Below are 21,200 nucleotides of genomic sequence, written 5' to 3'. Positions count from 1 at the left end.
CAGCCGCCCTCGGGGAGCGAGAGCGGGCGCTGTTCGGCGCCTTCCTGCGCAGCCTGGCCCGGGCGCCTGGCGCGGCGCGGCCCGAGGGCGTGTGGCAGCGCTGCTTTCTGGAGGGCCCGCCCGGCCTTGTCCTCTGCGTCTTGCTGGAGTCCCTTGGCTCTGCAGGGTCAGTCCGCATCCCCGGGGCAGGCGGACGGGCGGACATCCGCAGCGTTGATGGGCTGGGGTTCCCCAGGGCTGGTCTCGGCGCGCAGCAGGGATATCTGGGGTTGCCTTTCTTCTGGGCCGAAGTGCGCTGGGGGACAGAGATGTGGGTGAGCGCAGGTAGCCCTTGCCTCGCCCTGAAATGCCTTCAGACCCCACGCGATACTGTCCCGCTGAGTCACAGTTTTCAGTCATGGTTGTTGAAGGTCCTGAGTGTTTGGTGCTGAGGAAGCTGCAGATAAAAATAAAATCACTTTAATTAGATTTTTTATTTAATCCCGTGTAACAGAGCAGAGGCGTTTCAGTGGTAATACCACAACGGAAAAGCAATAGCATGCAAATCTTATTTTTGCCATTTAAAAGAGGGAAGAACTTAACAGTTATTTTCTTCCAGCGCTGGTCTTGACCCGAGAGAGGTAGTTGGTGTCCTGGAGCAGTTCCTGCAGGAGGGCCGGGTGTCAGCATTACTGTGGGAGGTCTGTCAGCAGCAGGCACTGGCAGGCTGCCCAGAGCTGCAGGATGTCCTGATCAACAAGATTGTGTGTTTACCTGAGCATGTGAGCAATAAACTCCAGGGGAAGAATCCACCAGTGTTCTTCCCACAGAACTACTTCCCTCTCCTGGGCAATGCAGTTCTCCAGGTGCTAGAGAGGATCTCTGACTCTTTGCGGGGTAAGGCTGCAAGGATGACTGTACTGTAGGGTTGCGTTTTATGAAGAAGTATTTTGTGCATGGACCCCATGGCTGCTGCTTGAAATACAGATGATTAGTGTTGCAGAGCCTCACATTTCTCCTTCAGGTTATCCTAAAAGTGTAAAGTCCCAGGAATGAGGGAGGGAACTGATGCCTTTTGGAATCCACTGAAAGCAGGAATCCTCCAAGCAATTAAATCGCATCATCTGTTGCTAAAGCTTGTTGTGTGCTGAAGGAATTGTTTGGGAGATATGAGTAGTACTGAATCAACCAGTGGCATTGCTACCAGTGCCATTGCATTAAAGTGGGACTCAGCTGCTTTAGCCTTCTGCGTATCACTGTAACTAATACTGAGTGCTAGTTTGTGCCTGAAGGTAGATAGTGGAGGGAGGAAGAGAAGATGCTTGAAGAGAAAAAGTTAATGTGTTTTCAGAATTCAGCACTTGTGGAAGTCTGTACCTCCTCCTGAAGGTTAACTGGAGGATGCTGGTGCCACACTTGTTTAAGCTCATGTCTGTTTTATCCCAGGTGGCTTGGACTGCTCCATCTCTTTTGTTTCTCATGTCCTGGGGAAGGTGTGCATTCATGGAAGGCAAAGTGAGTGTTTTACTATGCTCTTTTAGAGAGAGGGGAAGTGTTTTAGCATATTAGCATGGGAGGATGACTCTGATGATGATCAATGGGAGGGAGTGAGAGACCAACGAGTTAATTTGGAGCTGTTCTGACTTGGACTGCACAGGCTGCCCTCTGCTCTCTGAGGCTACTCAGCTGCATCTGGTAGATGTTGGTGTTTTTCTGCAAGTTTATATGAATGGGACCTATTCTCTCAAAAACTGATGGAGAGAACATCCTCATCAGGATGAGATTAGGGGTGGGCAGATTCTCATTCTGCTATTTGAAGTATGACTATTAAATGTTTTTTAGTGCTTTTCATGTCTGAAAGTGTTGTGAATACCAGTGTAAGTCCCTGCCCACATGCAGTAACCCTCTTCTGGGGACAGACCAGGTCTGGCTTTGCTTAGGACTTCAGAGCCACTGAATGTAGTAGTTAACAGGGCTGGGGAAGAAGAAGAAGGAAAATTTTATGGCTCTTTACTGTGATGAGGAATTCTGGCCACTTCTTTAGGCTGCTTAGTGTGGTTCTTACCAGTCCGTTCCCCAGTTCTTATTTGAGCATGAACGAAGAAGAGCAATAGAGCTGGGGAAGGGTCTGAAGCACAAGTCTGATGAGGAGCAGATGAGGGGCTCAGCCTGGAGAAAAGAAGTCTCAGGGGGACTTTCTCATTCCACAGCTCCCTGAGAGGGGGGTGCTACCAGGTAGGGGTCAGGCTCTGCTCCCAGGGAACAAGGGACAGGACAAGAGCAAATGGCCTCAAACTGTGCCAGGGAGATTTAGATTAGACATTTAGGAAAATTTCTTTGTGGAAAGGATGGTCAGGCATTGGAAAGGCTGCCCAGGGTAGTGGTGGAGTCGCTAAATCTGTGGAGGGGTTTAAAAGCCAGTGGATGTGGCATTTGGGGACATGATTTAGTGTTAGCCTTGGCAGTGCTGCATTATAGTTGGGCTCAATGGTCTTAGAGAGCTTTTCCAACCTAAATGATTCCATTATTCTAGTTGTATTTCTACTGCAGGAACAATTTAGAACTGAAGACTGTAGGTTGTATTTTTTTCATGTTGTGAAGATCTTGAAATTCTCAGGTCAGTCTCAAATGCCCTTGTACCAGTCCTGCCCATCTGGGGTATTTACTGTTTTCTCTTGTGCTTCAGAGGAAATTCTGGGAGTTTTGGTGCCCCGCCTGACAGACCTCACCAAATCAGACTGCATCTGGCAGAGGATATGCTGGCGGTTGGTGGAATGTGTGCCAGACCGCTGGATGGAAGCAGTGGTCCTTGGTTTTGTGCAGAGAGCACCTGGGTAAGAACTCTTCTTTCTCCCTGATTCACAGCAAAGGCAGGAATTACCACAAATACATACAGAATTGGTCTCTGAAAGGTGCTGTGTTTGTGTAGGTAATTTTTTACACTGCCATTTCCTAAAAGGCTCAAGGGATAATATAGTTGATTGTTGTCTTAGGGAGAACCTGCACCATTTCTTAAGTATCAACATCATGACATGCAGTGGAATAACAAGTGAAAGCTTTGCCATTACTGGCTCACTATCTGAATTTAGAGGTATTCTAGAGACTTGCTTGCAAATAGCTGCTCTCAGATTTTCTTATGATTAGGTGCAGCAATAACATGGATTCCTGGTCTTTTGTTGTTGTCTTGTTAGGGCAGATGTCTTGTCCAGATTGCTGGGGAACCTGGTTGTGAAGAACAAGAAGGCTCAGTTTGTGGTGACACAGAAGATGCTGCTCTTGCAGTATGGTCACACGGTGAGGACTCTGGGGAACAGCAGTGTGGTAGTGTCAGCTTTTCCCTGGTGCCAATGCGTTTTTTAGCTGAGTTCTTACTTTCCTGACTAAGGTTTAACTCTTCATTCCAAAATGAACCCTCAGTCTCACCACATTTGTGCAGCTGTTCACTGACAGCAGAGTGTAACAGAGAGGGAGTGGTGAACAGTAGCTTTGAAATCACGGTATTCATGTGTTCTCTCAGGGTTAATGGTGATTAGCAGAATTACTGTACACCTCTGGAACCAAGTGATCGTTTTCACAGTTTCAGAATTCTGGGGAGCTGAAGGCATTCAGTTATTTTAGAATCTGAAAGAGGAGGTTGAAACAGCCAGGATCCACCCTCAGGTGGATAAAAATTAGATCAAAGACATGAGATAAGGACTATTTGCTTTCTTCCTGTGCACCTAAGTTTGTCACAGGATGTTAGGAGCTGTACTGTGGCTTGTGATGCTGTTGTGATAGATGTTCTTTAGACTTCATGAGTTCTGTTTGCCTGGGACTGTGCTAGTTTTGTTGGTAAAATACTGTACTCTATTTCTATCATGGTTTTCCATGTATTTCATCAGCTACTGCATATGTGTGCTTGCTTGTTTTTAAAAATCTGTTTATTTTTCTGTCTCTGAATGTTGTCAACCAGTCCCTCAGAATGAAGTTTAATGTAGTAAATAAAAACAGACACTTGTCATTGCTGGATGACAGCTTTATGTACAGTTGAAGCAGGAGTTGTGGTTTTCCTTGCAGACAGAAGTGCTACAGAACCTCCTTGGCTACCTGTCCCTGGATGGCCTGCGGCGCACGTTGTTGCTCAGAGTAAGGTTCACTGAGTTGCTGATGAGGTGTCTGATGGGGAACATTCTTCACTGTGTGTGTCTAGGGCTGCACAATTTGGGTGCTTCTCTCAGACTTTCTGATTGCTGTTCATGGGAGTGAGAGAAGCTCAGCCATATCACAGGTGAACTGTGATAAATGAATCAAAGTGTTCTGCACTTCTGGCATCAATTTTTCATATTTAACTTGTAAATTGTCTTCCAAGTAGCAAAACTAGTGAGGTTTGGGTTCTGACAGTTGTCCCATGTCCTCTGTACTTCTCAGCTTACTCAGTCATCCTGTTTATGTGGCTGGGCACATGGCAACAAGTTGGTGGAGAGTTGTTTGTTTACCAAGTGATTAATGTTTCAGAATCTCCTTCATGCACATTTTCCTCAGTGGGGATGGCAGATATTTTTGCCTCTCCAAGTCAGCAGTGTGATGAAACTTCTACAAAACATGTATATCTGGAAATCCCTACCATTTTGTCAAATTAGTATTTTTTCCACTGTTGACATATTCTAAAATGATCTGGAAGTACTGACAGTTATCTAAAATTGGACTAAACAGAGATAAAACCTTATCATCCTGGTTTTTTGCTAATAATACATGTGTCTTTGCATATAATATTTATTAAGGAGAAATAAACGTAGGTTTTAAATTAAAAAAACCATTATATTTAATAATATTTTAAACGAAACTGTAGTTCTTGGGTGGCAAACACAGTACATTTTGGGCCCTGAAATACAAAATTTGTATTTTTTTTCTCTTTGGAGGGAGAATAAAAATGTGCTTAAAAAATTACCTCTGTATAGAAAAGATCCATTTCAGGCCAACCTGAGTTCTCTGATTTAGGTGCTGCAGGAGCTGTTGGAGACCTGGAGCAGCAGCAGTGCTGTGAAACACTCCCCAGCTGAGCAGCAGTTGTACATTAGCAAGGCCATCCTCATCTGCCTCTCCCACCTGAAGGAGCCTGAAATTGAGACCCACAGACAAGGTGAGGCTATGTGAGAAGAAGGGCTTAGATTTGTTTAGAAGAGAGTCTTACTATGGGTAGAAAAATACCTTGTTTTGATCTGTGGATAAAAGGAATTTTCCAGTTTTCACCTTGGCAAATGGGGTAACGTGCTGGAATCTTCTTTAGCATTGATATGATAGAATTCTAAGTGCTTTAACTTACAGAATTGAAGAAGGCCTATCTTTGCTTTAGGGTTCTTACCTGAGCAGTGGTTTAAAAATCCTGAAGTTTTGTCACAGGAAAACAAGGACTGACTCTAGGATTAGTGAGGGGAATGGTGTGATTTGTGATTCATAGGCTTACCCTTGGAGCATGGGTGCAGCTCCAGAGAGACAGGGAAGGTATCTGAGGGTAAAAAGCTGTTAGCTTGATGTCTGACAGTCCATGAGCATTCCTCAGTGTGAAGTGAGCAGGTTAGGCACTGACATGGACCTCCAGTTTTGTACTCACACAGTGCATAGCACACTGGGGTCCTGGCCTAACATCTCTGTTTCTGTTGCAATAAAAAAAAATAAATCTGTACAATGTCTAGAATTACTTGTGTGTGTATGTGTGTGTGTGTCTGTGACTTATGTGGGATGTGAAGGTTCACTTCAAGACTTGCTCATCTGTTTCAGTCTAGAATTAATTGTTCTGCAAGTGAATAAGTGACGTGATACGTATTACAGGTTCTGTAGTTTTACACTCAGTTCTTTGTCTGATAGCTGTTGAAAAGATAAGCTTTCTGAGATGAAGGAGGTCAGTCAAAGCCTGCCTGGTGAAGCTGGAAACCAGTATTCCCTAAGGGCTGAGAAATACTTGTGTTATCTGCCTGTTTGAACTTATCCAAAGTTAGGCAGATATCTGTCTCTTTGTGATGTGTACTGGTCAGAACTTGTAAAGTACTCAAAACATGACATTTATTTAAGTGTCTCTGAAGCTCTCTGAAACCAAACTAAAGATTGACTTAACTTGCCATCCTTTTTTGTTTCAGTGAAAACCAAAATATTGCAGATTTAGAATATATTGTAATGTTTTGTTGACTTTGTACCCTGTGGAAGGATGTGGGTTTTCTGTGCTGGTACTGAAGGGCAGCACTGACACTGCGGGGAGGGAAGCCACAGTTCAGGGACCCTTTCTGTCCATTATTGGGTGGTGAGTGGGTAAAGCTGCCCTCAGGGAAGCACATAAAGATGAGTGTTTGTTTCTGCCACTGTTTCAGAATTTCAGACATGCACTGTTTGCTGGTTGTTTGTTTCAGAGCTTCTGACAAGCATGATGGAGGGTGTGAAATGCCGCTTGGACAGCAGTCTGCCGCAACAACGGCGTCTGGGCATGGTGGTGGCAGAGAGCATCAGCTTGAAAATAAACACTGAAGGGCCTGTCCTGAAATTTGAGGTGAAGGTTTCAGTGAAATTTATGACTGGTCTTCTGGGCTTAGAGGAAGTAAAAACTTTAAACCAGATGATCCAGATCATTATAGCACTTTTTTTTCTGGAAATAAGGAGAGGCAGTCACACCTTCAAAAAGAGAGAATCTGTTTACAAAAAAAGCAATTGTATGTAATGGTCAGGTGGCTGAGAGGTACCTCAGGAGTGCAGTCTGCCAGTAGAGGTTGGGATAAACTTGGTAATTAAAGTTTATCTTATTGCGTGAGGGAATCAGAATCCGAGTTGTGGGAGTTGAGAGGGAGCTTCAAATGTAAAGAAGTAGTGAGCATTCAGTCCCTGACATGGTGGGAAGACCTGTTCTGAGCTGGGAATTTCAAGACTGACATGGAGATGCTTGCTCTGCTGTTTCCAGTACAATTTATGTGACTTATCTGATTAAATCACATTAATTCTTTAAAAGCCTGCCACATTCCTCCTGTCACATTGCCATTTATTAAATATTTGAAAGATGGAAATAACATTCAGACAAGATGTCATTAGGTGCTACTCTTAAATATAAAAGGACAAAGATTACAGCTGCCTGCAGCTGTCAGAGCAAGGACTGAAACAGGATTGGTGAGGGTTCATCTGGTCATGATTTAGTCCATGTGCATTATAAGGGTAAAATGTTGAATGCTGGGCATATTTGCAGTAAGTAATAGAGTACAGCAACAGTTATTCTGAATGTCTAGTATGAAGAAGATGATGAAACAAGAGAATTGAAGTCCCTTCTGGTGCAGACTCCATCATTCTGTAAAGTCCCCAGCCTTCCAGATGATGAGTAAGTTATTGCTACTATTCATGCTGTCTTTTTGCTGTTCTCCATGCCTTTTCCCCTTTACATGCAAGAACTATGTACAGTATTCAAGATGTTTTAGGTATTCTTAAACATCATGATACACTATCTTCTTACAATGTGATTTAATTACATTCATAATTCAGTTGGTAGTGTGTATTAAAATTGCCTGTTGATAGCTGCATGTAGTGAAACTGTGGTGTAGGAGTCTCCTGTGACCTTGGGTAGAATCAAATGGGCATTTCTCTTTGCTTCTTGGAAATCTGGTATTTGTGCTGTATGCCCCCAGCCCATTTACCTGTGACAATCTACTGTGTCTGTCACTCTAAAGACTTGGCTCTTCAGTGCTCTTAACTTCCAGAGCATCTGCTGAGGCTCTTTGAAGCACTGTTTGATCAGCAGAGGAGTGAAGCACATTATGTTATTAGCAGATGAAGCTGTCTAGCATTCCAGGGAAGTACAAAAGATTTATTGCTCCCATTTTAGGGACATGATCAGCATAGACAGCTTTTGAGAATCAGAGAGGTGAAAGGACAATGCCAAAGTCCACAGAAATGGGTAGAGACAGAAAAAATATTCTCAATTACTTTATTCATCCTATGCAAGACCTAGCAATGGGAGTTCAAGGCCAGCTTGGAAGGGACCTTAAAGCCCATTCAGTTTCACACCCTGCCATGGGCAGGGACACCTTCTATTAAGACCAGGTTGTTCAAAGCCCTGTCGAACCTGGCCTCGAACTTCCAGGGATCCAGGGGCAGCCACAGCTTCTTTGGGCACCCTGTGCCAGAGCCTCACCATTGTCACAGGAAAGAATTTCTTTCTACTATCTAATCTAAACCTACTTTCAGTTCAGTCTCATTCAGAGTTTCAAATCTGATGCAAGTCTCTGATCTGGTTATTGGAGTCTTTCCTTAGTAGTCCTAAGTATTATGCAGGGGAACACAGCAAATTAGCCAGTTTATTTTTTTTTTAAATCCATTACTCTTCTGTTATCAGATTCTGCTTCATTTCTCCCCTTACTCCATTCTCCTTCCCAGTACTTAATTCTTTGTGTCTGCCCAGCTGGGTATGAAACTGCAGCAGGAGTAATTACCTGCTGTTCTATTTAGGCAGCAAGGGTTGGTAGGGTGGTTGGTAGGGTAGTTTCTTCCTTGTAAGAACTATTACTGTATCCATTTTAAAATTTATTGTTTCTCACAGCAGGGGTGAGAAAGGAGGTGCTGCACTGCCATTGGTACCAGAGAGTAATGAGAAATCCCATACAGCAGCCCCTGTGATACCAAATGAGGAGTCAGACACTGAGTTTGACAGGTATGGGGCAAAAAAAACAGGGAGGAAATGGAAAAAAAAAAAAAGCAGATGTGGGGAAAGGATCTGTCAGTACTGCATTTCTTGGCAATTGTTGTGATTTCCGACCTTGTTCAGCTGAGTGGTTTGCAGCAGAGCAGGGCTTTGCATAGGAAATTACACTAGTCAATAAATTAGGCAATGCCTGTGTTATGTGCAGCCACTATATTTGTTCTGTTTGACTTAGATATATATCTCCTGGAAATTGTGGATGTATTTACCCATTTTAATAGTGGACCTGCTTTATTCTGTCACTATATGAAAAAATACATATATATATATATGTGTGTGTGTATATATATGTATATATATGCATATATATTTATATATGTGTGTTATATATGTGTGTGTGTATATATATATATATATATATACATATATATAAAAATCTATAATGAATCTCAAGAGTCAGTTTCTAGTCTCTTGGTCAGCTATCTCCTTCCTGTACTTGACCAGGAGGTCCAATTCCAGATTTGGTCACAGAACTATTCTTTCCCTAGAACTGCCAAGAATCCCTCTCAGGCCAGGCTTCAGCAGTGCTGCTCAGTGATACAGTGACACAGTCCTGGTGTAATGGGGTTATGGCAATGTGTGCACTGTTCTTTTTTCTTTGTGTGGCTGTCTGGGGAAACCAAGATCATCTGCACCCCATAAAATAACCCCTTCCTTTATTTCTTTTACAGTGATGATGACCTCATCCCTTATGACATGTCTGAGGATAAAGAGCTAAAAATTAAGGCTCCTGTGTATATCCGAGACTGTATTGAAGGTAGGAGAGTTTGGGCTGAGTCTTAATTTGTTTCTTACTGATCTTGGGGAGAGTGAACTCTGTGTAGGAAGTTTGTATATGTACCCAAACACAGCCATTCTGTTAATAACTTTTGTTTGTCCTTTGATTTCAGTTCTGACTGGATCAAGAACTGAAGATGTGGACAAATGGGAAGCTACAGTCAAGGCCCTTGAGAGCTTGGTTCAGAAGAATCCAGCAGCAACAAGAGAGGTGAAGTATTATGATCTAGGTTACAAGAGGGCTGTAGTGCAGAGGGCCTATTCTTTTGCTGTCATGAGAAGACTAAACATGCTAGTGGAACAGAAGGCCAGGCTAATGTGTAGCTGGGTTAGAGGTACACATTCACAAGCTTTCAACTTGGAGGTAGAAGGAGATAGTTGCCTTGAAGGTGAGGCTATAGAGCACGGTGGAACAGAGAAGCAGCAAAAGTGCAGGGGGCACCCTGCTGTCTCACAGCTCCAGTGCTCAAAATGAAAGATCCAACAAGTAGTGCTTGCCAGTGTGAGGAAGCTCCATGCTTTGTGCTGGGCAGGAAAAACACTAGAAATGCAGATGACAAAGCAGCCATTTTGGATTTGAAATTGAAATTCAATTTAATTGTTATTCCCCAATGAAAACAGAGGCAAAATCAAGTGAACTTTCCCTATTTGCTTGTAAAAGCATAATGTCTTGTGGAGGGAGTAACTGAATTGTACTGGTCAAAATGAAAAGCTCAGGGGAGAGGAACCTAGGACAAGGTGACTGCGAAGAGTGCTCACCACTATCTGCTAGTGAACACTTTGAAAGTGTCAGAGACAGCAGCTGAGAAAGAGAAAGCTGTGCTATTGTAGCCTTTAACCCATTGGTTACAGTGACAATTCATTCTGTGTCATGATATCACTTCTCCAAAAAGCCCAAGTGAAATGTGGGCAGAGAATTGGCAGATGGAGGATCTGTTCAGGGCTTTGAGAAATAAGTCTGATGGCGTTTGGCTTAGTGTGTTTTCTCTCCCTCCTAAGGAATAGACATGTTTCCTAAACAGAATGCTCCCTTGTCTTTGTTTAAACATTAGAAGTAGTCCATAATTCCTATGAAGAAAAAACGCAAACACCATCAGGGTTTTGATACCTTTTTTCATATTTTGAGCAGGTTAGTGTGGAGCTGGCAAAAATCTTACTGCATTTGGAGGAAAAGACCTGCATTGAAGGCTTCGTGGAGCTCCGTCAAAGAGCTCAAGTAGCTGTTTTAACCACAGACCCAATACCTGTGAGTTCCTCCTACTACTTTCCTTTTTCCAGTTGAGGCACAGGCAAATATTGAAGCAGCTGGAGTCTGTTTCTCATTTGATAGAGGGAGCTGTCAGTGTGGTAAAACAGATAGTTCAAGTCTAACAACATTTATGCTTCTGAAGAATCTGCAAGGAATGACTGAACCAATAGGAAAAGGAAAACCATGTCAGACTGGAGGAACTGTTTGGAGGCTGTTGGTTTGAGTGTGCCTGACAAGGCAGATCAGATAAGGACTTGTACTGAAGGGTTTCACATAGAGGGAAGCTGAGGCAGAAAGGGCTTCTACAAAGACCTGACTGGTGACTGTAATCAGAGAATCACAGACTGGTTTGGGTGGGAAAGGATCTTTAAAGCCCATTTGATTCCAAGCCCCTGCCATGGCAGGGACACCTTCCACTGTCCCAGGTTGCTCAAAGCCCTGTCTAGCCTGGCCTTGGACATTTCTAGGGATCCAGGGGCAGCCACAGCTTCTCTAGGCACCTTGTGCCAGGGCCTGCCCACCCTCACAGGGAACAATTCCTTCCTAATATCCAGTCTATCTCTGTCTGTATCCTCTGCCAGTTTATCACCTTTATTCTTCATGCTAACCAGGCCCCAGTAAAAAGCCTCCCTCTAATGCTCTTTAAGTACTGAAAGACCACAATGAGGTCTCCTAGCTGCTGTAGTAGTTGTTTGGGTACCTCTGCATAGGAGGGAGAGAAGAATGACACAATCTCATATGTCATTTAGTTCTGGGGGAGAATCTAGAAGTGGAAGTGTCTGAATGTCCCATTTACACTGCATGTTTCTTCCCTTCTTTCGAAGGCTTGCTGTTACCTAACAGGAAGAAGAACCCGTGAAATTAAATGCTTTTAGAGTTAATGAAAAGGCTGTTTCTAGCCTGGGTCTCCATTGATTGTACCCTAATTTTTCTGTACAGGTTGCAAAGTACCTGACCTCCCAGTTCTACTCTCTGAACTACAGTCTCCGTCAGCGCATGGACATCCTTGATGTGAGTGCTCTCACTTACCACTTTCCTTCTGTCTGTTGCACTAGTGCTGAGGTGTAGTGGGATTATCTTTTATTCCTCATGGGAGAAGGCAGAGGCATGGGCATTTCTTACACTACTATTTGTGTCTGGCATTTTCCTCTTGTTCACCCTGCTACACTCCATCACACAGGGATCCCTCCCCACAGAATGCAGAGGATGTGTTGGGAATTTGCCTGAGAGAAGCCACTGTTTAATTTCACATCATCAGTCTGTTTTATCTTTCCTTTCTGAAGTACATTGATCAGTCTGTGACTGCTTCCACACTTGTGTCTGAAGAAGGAGCCACTGCTCTGTTTCAGTGACCAAGTGCTTGGTCAGTACCTCAGAGCCAAGTGGCTGTTGGAGGTCAGTTTCCTGCTGTTCTTCACTCTAAAACTAAGGCCTTTCTGCCTTATTGCTCCTGTCAGTTTGGATGCAGGTGACACTGTTGTTCCCTAGGGATTACCCATTTTTAACTGAACCTCTCTCTGTTTTATTTAGGTATTGGTTTTGGCAGCTCAGGAACTGTCCTGTCCCAAGTTCTGTGGAGAGACCAAGCATTCTGGTGCCCAAAAGCCTTGTATCCAGCTCCTTCAGGGAAGTGACAGCTCTAAGGGCTGGAGAAGAGTTGTTGATGAGAGGATCAAAAACAAGACTCGGAGATTAGATAAGGTGAGGCCAGAAGCAAACTAATGTCAAATCCACCAAAAACAGGGACACTAGGAGTTGCTGTAAATTCTGTATGGAAAGAGCAAAATACCTGTGAAAGTGGACCCAATCCAAAGGAAGGTCAGATAAATATATGTTTGAATTACAGAGTCTGAGTTTTTTGGTGCAGAGTACCAACTCCTATAGTCCTCTCCCTGCAGGGAGAGGGAGATAAACCTGAAATTCCTTACCTGGCTTTGAGGGATATTTGTTGTTCTGTGCTTGTTCTGAGCTTGTGTGGCCACTGCAGGGAGCTGTGACTGTGCCTCACAGATACCAGGGCCTCCATCAGACTAGCTGCCTCTGGACTACACTGTCTCAGCCTTCCTATTTTCCAGGGAGATAAATTGATGCCAGTTTTCTAATTTCCAAAATTTCCCTGTGGTTCAGCCTGGAGATTTTGCCTTCCAAAACTCCTTTATCCCTTGCATGTCCTTGTTCCTTACATTTAACTGAGTAGTACTGAGGCATATTGTATTGAAATGTTTAGATGTGGAGAAGATCTGAAGTGGGAAGTGAGCAATCCAGTTGGGAAACTGGTAGCCATAGGTGTACAAGCAATGGTTGACAATGGGCTGACTGCAAGGAATCTGTGGTCTTGATGGTGTCCAGTGAAGTGAAAGAGCTGGGTGATGTATCTTGTGCCTCGATTTTATTTTTCTCTTGGACAGGGTCAGTGTCACGTGGAACTGGCTTCCCGTCCGAACAAGTTTAATTCTGTTGCTGGGTATTTCTTTTTCCCATTGATTCAGCACTTCGACAGGTGAGTGTGAACACCTTAGGATGTGGGATGTGGGCGTGGTTACTGCCAGAGTGAACCTTTCTGCTTGTCCTGCTTGCCTCAGAGCAGTAGGCTACAGCCCAGGAGCTGTACAGGAGCCCAGTGACACCACATTGACATTTGGGTCCTTCACAAAGCTTGGGGAGGAGAGGGCTGTGGTCTCTTGGACTTACCCTTCGAGGTCTTGTGGGGCAGGAGTATGTAGGACGCTGCAGAAGTGAAGATCCATCAGCAAGTACACAGGCAAGTAATTCTGGCAGTACCACACCAGCTGTCTTAGCTGAGCCTCTTCTGTGGGAAATTCACACAAACCACAGAGCTCAGACTGTAATCATGAGCCAAAGTTAACTCTGCCTCAGGTTGGGCCTATAACCTGCACTGGTCTTTGAGGCCACGGGATAGGACACAAGACACAGTTTATTGTCAGTCCCTTAAATCTTTGCAAACCTAAGGAAGGCTGAATAATTGGTTCCATCATAACCAAGATTACTGTAATACCAGTTGTAAAGGTATGGCATTGGGGGCAGCTTTTGCCTATAGGTCTTTCCAAGTGAAGCTTGTTGGTAGAATGTGTGATATCTGCTATATGAGTATACGAGTAGAGGATCTTGCTCTGCGAGATACTGGTCTGGGAAAAAAAGGTGAGAGCAAACAACTCTCATCTCTTTCAACCTGGTAGTGCCTGTTATTATAGGGATTATAATGTTACAGTGACTGTTGTTGTAGGGATTCAGGCTTTTGGGGACAATTCCTCCTGCATAACTTCCTGACTGTTCCAAAGAGGCACTGATCAGCCTTCTCACTGCTCCACAACTCTGTGTCTTGCACTTGCAGGCCTTTAACAACATTTGATCTTCTGGGGGAAGATCACTTAGTCCTTGGAAGACTGGCCCACACTTTAGCAATCCTGATGTACTTGGCTGTCAACACTGTGGTAAGGAAGGGCAGAGGGTAGGGGTGACTTCCAGCCTGGGAACTTGAGGTGCCTTCTGAAACATCTGTGTACTTCAGGGCCTGATGCACTGAGACTGGCAACAAGGTGGAGTTGAATGGGCTGAGAAGTTGTGAAATGGGCTGGGAAGAACTGTCAGAAAAGAGACATGGGATTCAAGCCACCCCTGTACTACCTTTTGCTTGTTGTCAGCTTTGGGGGGTTGTGCACATTATTTCTCTTTACTGCCAGAGTTTCCCCATCTGTAAAATAAATTCAGTTGTAGCACTGATGTTAACCTTTGTTCAAGCACTTGGACAATGCTCCCAGGTACATGATGGGATTGTTGGGGTGTCTTGTGCAGGGCCGGAGTTGGATTCATGACCCTTGTGGGTCCTTTCCAGCTCAGGACTGCTCATTTAATGAGCAGTATGTCTCAAGGCCCAGCTCTACAGGGCAATGTGGATGGTGTTCAGTGGTGCTGTCACAATCCTCTTTTACAGGCAGTGACAGCAATGGGAAAGGCACTGCTGGAGTTTGTTTGGGCACTGCGTTTCCACACGGACTCGTGAGTTACTGTAGTTGTATGCTCTCATTTTTAAAGATCAGCTGTGAACCAGCCTCCAGTTGTAGTTTGTCTTTGTTCAAGATGAGCATCTGGCTCAGTGTCAGTGACTTAATGCATTTACTTTGTGTTTTCCTCTAGCTGTGTGTTCTTATGATTGAGTTTAATGCCAGCCCAAAATATGAACTTGGCTGGTGTCTTCTAATGTGGCAGTACAGCCATTACCTATAGAAAGGTCGACAAATTTCCTGACCACCTATCACATAGACATGTGATAGTTGCATCTGTTTACTCAGGGAGCTCAGAAAACTTTAGATTCAATTCCAGCATTCAGTCTTGGAAAGGAATTAAGACATGTAGCCAAAAGTCTGTAAACATCCAGTTTCTGTTTTGCTCTCAGATGTGTCCAGGACTCTGAATTGTGCTAGACGCCTGTGCACAGCATGGCAGGGGCTCTGTATGTGGGGCACACTGCAAGATTACACCCCTAAGCAGCAGGAATATGGCAAAAGTCATCATGTCATTTGAAACTGGAGAGCCCCTGAGGTGAGGAAATTAATGCAGAGCATAAAGCTGCAGGCTCTTAACCAGTTCAGTCCTTCTCTACAGGTATGTGCGCCAGGGCCTTTTGTCCTGTATCTCCTCCCTGCTCCTCAGCGTCCCTACAGAAAGGATTCTGGCAGACATGACAGAGGAGCTGTTGGAGACTCAGTCCTGGCTGGGAGGTAAGACATGGTGGGGTACATCAGTGCTTTTCTGGTTAGTGGTGGTCTTTGTGCAGCACCTCTTTCATTGTGATGGCAGCAGTGATGTCCTGGCATTGTGCTCCAGAGTTCTGCATGATCAGCAAGTAGAGCACCATGTGTGGTACTCTACTTGCTGGTACATATTGGGGTACCTGAGACATAAGCCAAGAACTGGGTATGGCATTACACACTGTGACTGTCCTCACAGGCCACCCAGAAAAATCCCCAAAGATAATCTGTGCCCCCTTTCTCTGTCTGAGCAGCCACCCACCCACCTCATGAAGCTGCAGGAAGTGTTGTCACATTGTTTGTTACATCCAGGCAGTGACTTTGGCCAGCAGTAACACACAAAGCTTGTACAGCCTGTTTACAGCATGTGCTTATGAGGGGGGTGTTGTTACAGCTAAAAACAGGAGGAAGAGGAGCATGGCCTAGTCTCTAGTTTGCTATTGTCAATGGAAAGAAAAAGCTACAAAAGACAGCAAATCGCTTTGAATGCCATACCCAGCACACCTTATGCCAGTATAAGCTGTGTCTGTGGGTTCTGGCAGGCTGGAGCTGCATAGATCAGGCTCAGGTACTGCACTGAGCTGGAGGGAAAACAACTAATGCTGAAGCCTTCACTGTGTTCTGAGGGCAATTCTTGTGATTCTCTTGTCTGATTTCCTTCACCATTCTTATTCTCGGTGAGTCGCTTCCCACAGGGAGCAAGCAGGAAGCAACACTGACCCAGCTGGCCTCTGATCCTGGCAGGTTGGGGTGCTCTATGCCCTTTGAAAGGAAGAGAGCTGCCATGTCGGGCCAAAGACTTCACTTTTCCCATGACATGACGTGCTCTCAGGAATTTGCTTGTTTCTGCATTTAACACTGCTGTTACCAAGTGAAGCCTTTCAGGAGTGTATTTCCAGCATGAGGGTTTGCGTAGTCTGTTTCTAATGAGTTATTTTGGGGAGGAAGGAGGAGGATGACCAAGATAGTAGAATCTTCTCATGCTTGTAGGTGGTGTAATAGCTGTCTTTTCATCTAGTGCTTTTGCATGAAAGCTGCATGGTTATTCCTGTGGAAGTGAGAGCAGGGTAAAGTAACTGTTGTGGGTATACCAGAGAAAGGAAAACTGCTGTATGAGTAGTTCAGAAGCCTTAAAGAAATCAGCTTCACATATGGTCGAGTGCAATTTAAAGGGCTTCTAGAGCTGCTTCCTGAAACACACCAGCTTCTTGGGCTGTGCCTTTGCTATTTATTGCAAGGCTGTTGGGAAACAGTTGCACAGGGGAGGTACTGAGCCCTTCCTGCTGCTCCAACAGGTCATCTGGCACCAGAGACCTGCTTCTGTGACTGAATCACAGGTCTGAGCTCATGGACTTGGCTGTTGCTTCATGTCTCTTCCAGACAAGATTTGTAAGAGGTGTCATGTATTAGCTGTGCTGTAGCTGGGAATGACAAACTGTCCTGCATGGGAGCCTTGACTACTATGCCTTTTAGCCACTCTGGGTTTCAGCTTAAAGCATCTGTATTTCTTCTGCCATGGCCAAAGCACAGTGATGAACAGTGAGATAGGAGATGTTAACATGAAGTGCTCAGTAGAAATCCACAGACCTCTTTCAGTTCATTGTTACATCAAGACCTCTGCAAACTGCTGTAGTGTGTCCTATGATTGACTGTTGGCCATTCAACCTGTTGGCTGCAGCCCTGGCACTGTCTGCTTACTGGATGCTTTGGGACATATTAGCTACAGAGAAAGGTGAGAATCCACTTTGGAGTTGTTCATCATTGCCCTTTCTTGCCATGCTGGACTTGCTGTTGAGCAGCCTGATACTTCCCAGGGGAGGGAGGGAGTACCTAAACACTTCTAGGAAATGGTCCCTTTGATTCTTCAGCAGCTGCCTTTGAGGGAATTCCCCATCCCTTGCAAGTGCTGTGCAGCTATGTCATGGGTAAGTGTGGTTTCTATCAGGACCAACAAACTGACCACAGGCACTGGTGCCCTGTGCCTCCCATGCAGTGCCAGCAGCGCCAAGTCCATGCTCATGGAATGAAAACAGCACCAACAGCACTCTGAGCTTTTGAGCTTGTTCCAGTCTGCCTTGTAACCTCCCTTTTTGCCTTCTGCAGAGGGAGTATGGAAGCACTAGGGTGCAGCTCTCCCTGCACTATAAATAGCCCTGCTTCAGTGACATGAGTCATGTATTTGGGCTGACAGTGCTGGGCTCCTAGCACACTGCTCGTGCGTACAGGATATCCTCACACAGGCTCCCTGCTCTTCCAGGCTCCCCTGCTCAGACATCCTGCATGCATCCTGGTTGTAACTTTGCAGGCCCATTAAGGGCCACTGGAATAACAGCTGCTGGGAACAGCCTTACACTCCCCTTATGTGCTGTGGGAAGTGTGGAGCTCATTTATCAGAAGACTGGTCTCTGAGAGTGAAGAATATGCTGAATCTTGAGGCCTGTCTCCTCCTTTCCCCATTGGAATGACATCATGACCCCAAATTCAGGAAGGAGCACTGACCATTTTAGGTTGCAGGAATGGCAGAGTGGAGACTTAAGACTTTGGACAAAGTGTATTTCTAGCTGCAGACTTCATTCACACTTGTAGCTCATCTGTACAAAGCTCTTGTGTAGGTCAGGGTGACAAGTACAAATTCTGTCACGGAGATAATCCCATGGGATCCAAGGTCAGACAGTTTCTGTAGTGTTTCAGACCAACTGCCTGTTTGTTTCTCATGGAAGACTGGAGCACTACCCCATGAGGCAGTCAGGACTTGGCTGAACTCGTGCTGCTCTGCATGACCAAGTTCATGCATCTCTGCCTTCTGGTTTAATGCAGTTCCTGCAAGTGCTGATGTCTAGCCCAGCTGTAGGTGCAAATACTGTTGTTTAGTTCTGTGATTGTCAGTAAAACAGTGAGAAGTGTTAAGGGCACTTTTCCCATTTTCCAATTAACAGTGGCTGTTCATTTTGCAGATGTGATGGAGAAAGACCCTGATGGGGACTGCAGAAGGCTGGCCCTGCAGAACTTGCTGCTAATGGAGAACCTGAAAAAGAAACTTGAAGTTGTTCCTTCCTAGCTGAAAGGTAACAAAAATGACCTTTACCTTGTGCTCTTTACAGCTGGATGTAGTTGGGCACTGCTAGGGCCTCTTCAGCAGTCACCTGGCTGGAGGAGAGGAAGAAGGGGGAAGGGTGCTGAGCTGTAAGCCAGTGAGACTGACTTGACATCTGGACTTTGTAGTGGAGGCCAATTGAGTGAGCTCTGGGTATCCGGTACAGCGTGTACAGATGCAGGAAGGTAGGCGAGTGCTGCCATCCTCCCGCACCCCCACCCCCCACCCCAGCTATTTATAACCTTGGCAGGTCTGAGCACTTGGCTAAAAATACAGGGGAGATTTCACAGAGCCTTCTTGTCAGAAAAACAGGAGGGCTGGGGAGGGCCACTATGACTTGCCCCTTACAAAGGCTCCCACATTCCTGTGCAGCTGGAGTTTGTGGGACCAGCTGTTGGTCTGCTGCTGGAAAAGGTGTATGGCATGGTGTATGGCAATGTTGATTCCATGGTGTATGGAATGGCAATGCTGATGGTATGCAAGCACTGGATAACTACACTGAAGTGCTGAAAGTGTGCCAAACTTTAAAGGCCTGAGCTAGAGCTGGGCTGTGGTTAGGAAGGAATAAGACAGGGAATTTTTTTTTTTTTTTAGTCTTAGTACAGCAGTTCCTACTAAAGAACAAATTATTTTCAGATTTTGACCTTAAAATCTCCTCAACCTTTCTTCCCTGAAAGCAATTTAGAAACTTCATGTTCACCCCAAGTTTCGAAGCAAGTCACAAAACATGAAGAAAAATCATTCTAAGTGTAAGGGCTGGTTGGTAAGAAACATGACCTGATAACTACCAGTTGGCAGGGTGACAGGCAGAGAGGTGACCAGAACCTTGGTTGTTACATTGAGCTTCACTTTTCTCAGTCCTGCTTGTGCCAGGGAAGAAATTTGCCTCCAAAAATGTGACTAGTACAGAGTGGCTTGATGAACTGGTGTTTGGAGAAGGAGCTTCGCAGTAAGAGAGAAGCTTCACTCGCTCAGAGTGACCCAGCTCAAGCAGGGTTGGACCAGGGGACATCCAGGATCCCTTCCAACCCAGGTGTTCTGTGACTCTGAGGTTTACCCCAGATGTCTGTAAGTGGTTGCTCTACCCCACATGACCCTCTGATGTATTTAAACACAAGCTTTTGTTGGGGAAACTCTGCCTTCAGACTGCAGGAGTAGGTAGTTTGACTTTTAACCAAGCTCCTACCCATATGATATGGGGATTGTTTTCAGAAGGTCTCAATTCTAGGGAATCAAAGATCTGCACCATACAGATCAGAGTTGTACTTGAAAGGCAACTCACAATTTCCACCTCAAGTTATGCAGTTCTTCTGTACTGAGAAAAAACTGATGCAGTTCTTACTGTTTTTTTCTGCCTCAAATTTATTAAAATACTAAACCAGCTTTCTAACAGGATATACATGTGAATCACTGTATGCTGTGCTTGAGAGAACATATTAGCTCTAATACTATTGCTTGTACAGTCAAGCAGGAAAAATAAATTCCTTGGTAATAACCAAAAAGCTGTGTGGCAACAGCATATGACTGATCTGAGCCCCCTAATGAGGATGGAATAAATGAGCTGTCAATAAAGTCAGCTTTGCATTTGGTAAGTGCTCATTGTCAGGGGTTCTCCACTTCATCAGCCACTTCTTCCTCCTCCTTGTTGTCTGTGCTACCATGGCCAGTGTGTGCTGGGGACAGGGCTTGGCTCATGGGAACACCAGCTCCTTGGTGCACGGTCTCCATGGTCTGTGGGGACACATAGTAGCTCAGATTTGAGGCTGGAATTCTCTTCTGCATCTCTTCCAGGTAGCGATAAGCCTAAAGGAATGCAGAGATCACTGTCAGAGGGCACACTGCTACAGGGCCCCAGTAAATGATTTCTTGTGCTTTGCACATTAAAAGTGAAGTTCATTGGTACAGCTGGAGAAACTCTCACTTGGCTCCTCATTGGAGCAGCAGGCACTGGACTGTTCAGAAGGTGTGTGACACCTGTCCTGAAGGAGCAATTCACTATTTCCTCAAATAACTGCCATTTTAGTTTTCTTCTTTGGCCAGGTGGCAAATGCAGTGTGGTGGCATTGCTGAGGCACACACCCAGACAGACCCTCTGTTCTCATTAAATCACTGGGAATGCTTAAGAATCTAGCACCATTTATGCTCTGTGTCCTGTGAGCTTTCCTTTTCTCTTCTCCTCCCATAGAATGAAAAATATGGATAAAGTTTCTGAGCTGTGCCTCACCCTGCTGCACATTTAGGCTTCTACCATCTTCCTGCGTGAGAGCCACACTCCACCAAGCTGCACAGATGGACAATATGGATCCTGTAGGTTAGAAGAATTAAGACTTCACTTACTGTATGGAATTCCTCCACTTGTGCATAATGCTGAACCAAAAATCCCAGGACGTCGCCATACCGGATGGCATCATCAAAGTCCTGTTCAGCCAGGAGCAGTTCACACTGCCTGACTGCTTCTTCAGTGTCTTCAGGGTAAACTCTAGGAAAGGGCAAAAGGGAAGTGTCACAGCTGAGGGAGAGCACTCAGCCTATCCATCCAAGGACAGGGAAGAGTTTTTACTGCATTAGGTTCATGACAGAAGCCCAAACAAAACGCAAAAAACCCTTGTCCTGGGGCTGATTGGCCAG

At 45.0% G+C, this 21,200-nt stretch overlaps 2 protein-coding genes across 11 annotated transcripts in view; one reads left to right on the top strand and one right to left on the bottom strand.

Annotated features, from left to right (window-relative positions):
• Nucleotides 1-96: 96 nt before the first annotated feature.
• On the top strand, nt 97-20,913 carry TELO2 (telomere maintenance 2). Of its 2 annotated transcripts, XM_033517932.1 has the most exons (20): nt 97-166; nt 1,426-1,494; nt 2,666-2,813; nt 3,171-3,273; nt 4,036-4,104; nt 4,957-5,098; nt 6,360-6,496; nt 7,221-7,309; nt 8,525-8,635; nt 9,355-9,440; nt 9,574-9,671; nt 10,590-10,706; nt 11,649-11,720; nt 12,240-12,410; nt 13,118-13,209; nt 14,062-14,161; nt 14,662-14,726; nt 15,333-15,448; nt 18,433-18,543; nt 20,758-20,913. In XM_033517932.1, the coding sequence occupies exons 3-19, from the start codon at nt 2,773-2,775 to the stop codon at nt 18,534-18,536; spliced, it is 1,713 nt and encodes a 570-aa protein (XP_033373823.1). In that variant the 5' UTR covers nt 97-166; nt 1,426-1,494; nt 2,666-2,772; the 3' UTR covers nt 18,537-18,543; nt 20,758-20,913. The 2 variants fall into 2 exon arrangements, with proteins under 2 accessions (XP_033373823.1, XP_033373822.1); XM_033517931.1 differs by lacking the exons at nt 97-166; nt 1,426-1,494 and having other exon boundaries at nt 2,727-2,813; nt 3,176-3,273.
• Nucleotides 19,911-21,200, bottom strand: part of IFT140 (intraflagellar transport 140) — a 90,128-nt gene continuing 88,838 nt past the window's right edge. For all 9 annotated transcript variants that reach the window (XM_019008231.2, XM_033517927.1, XM_033517928.1 and 6 more), the window contains 2 exons: nt 20,910-21,051; nt 19,911-20,375 (listed from right to left, as the gene is read on the bottom strand). In XM_019008231.2, coding sequence (XP_018863776.1) covers nt 20,175-20,375; nt 20,910-21,051 — 343 coding nt within the window. In that variant the 3' untranslated portion in view covers nt 19,911-20,174. The remainder of the gene's footprint in view (nt 20,376-20,909; nt 21,052-21,200) is intronic.

Source organism: Parus major, chromosome 14, assembly GCF_001522545.3.
Source record: "Parus major isolate Abel chromosome 14, Parus_major1.1, whole genome shotgun sequence".
In the NCBI taxonomy this organism is placed as follows: Eukaryota; Metazoa; Chordata; class Aves; order Passeriformes; family Paridae; genus Parus; species Parus major.
The sequence above is the reverse complement of the archived record's forward strand: the minus strand, read 5'-3'. Positions and strand labels throughout refer to the sequence as shown.

Excerpts from the sequence above, each read along its gene's own strand:
- TELO2 (XM_033517932.1), top strand. The coding sequence starts at position 2,773 with ATGGAAGCAGTGGTCCTTGGTTTTGTGCAGAGAGCACCTGG. Across the intron at positions 4,105-4,956 it reads GGCGCACGTTGTTGCTCAGA|GTGCTGCAGGAGCTGTTGGA; the intron begins GTAAGGTTCACT and ends TCTCTGATTTAG. Across the intron at positions 15,449-18,432 it reads GACTCAGTCCTGGCTGGGAG|ATGTGATGGAGAAAGACCCT; the intron begins GTAAGACATGGT and ends TTCATTTTGCAG.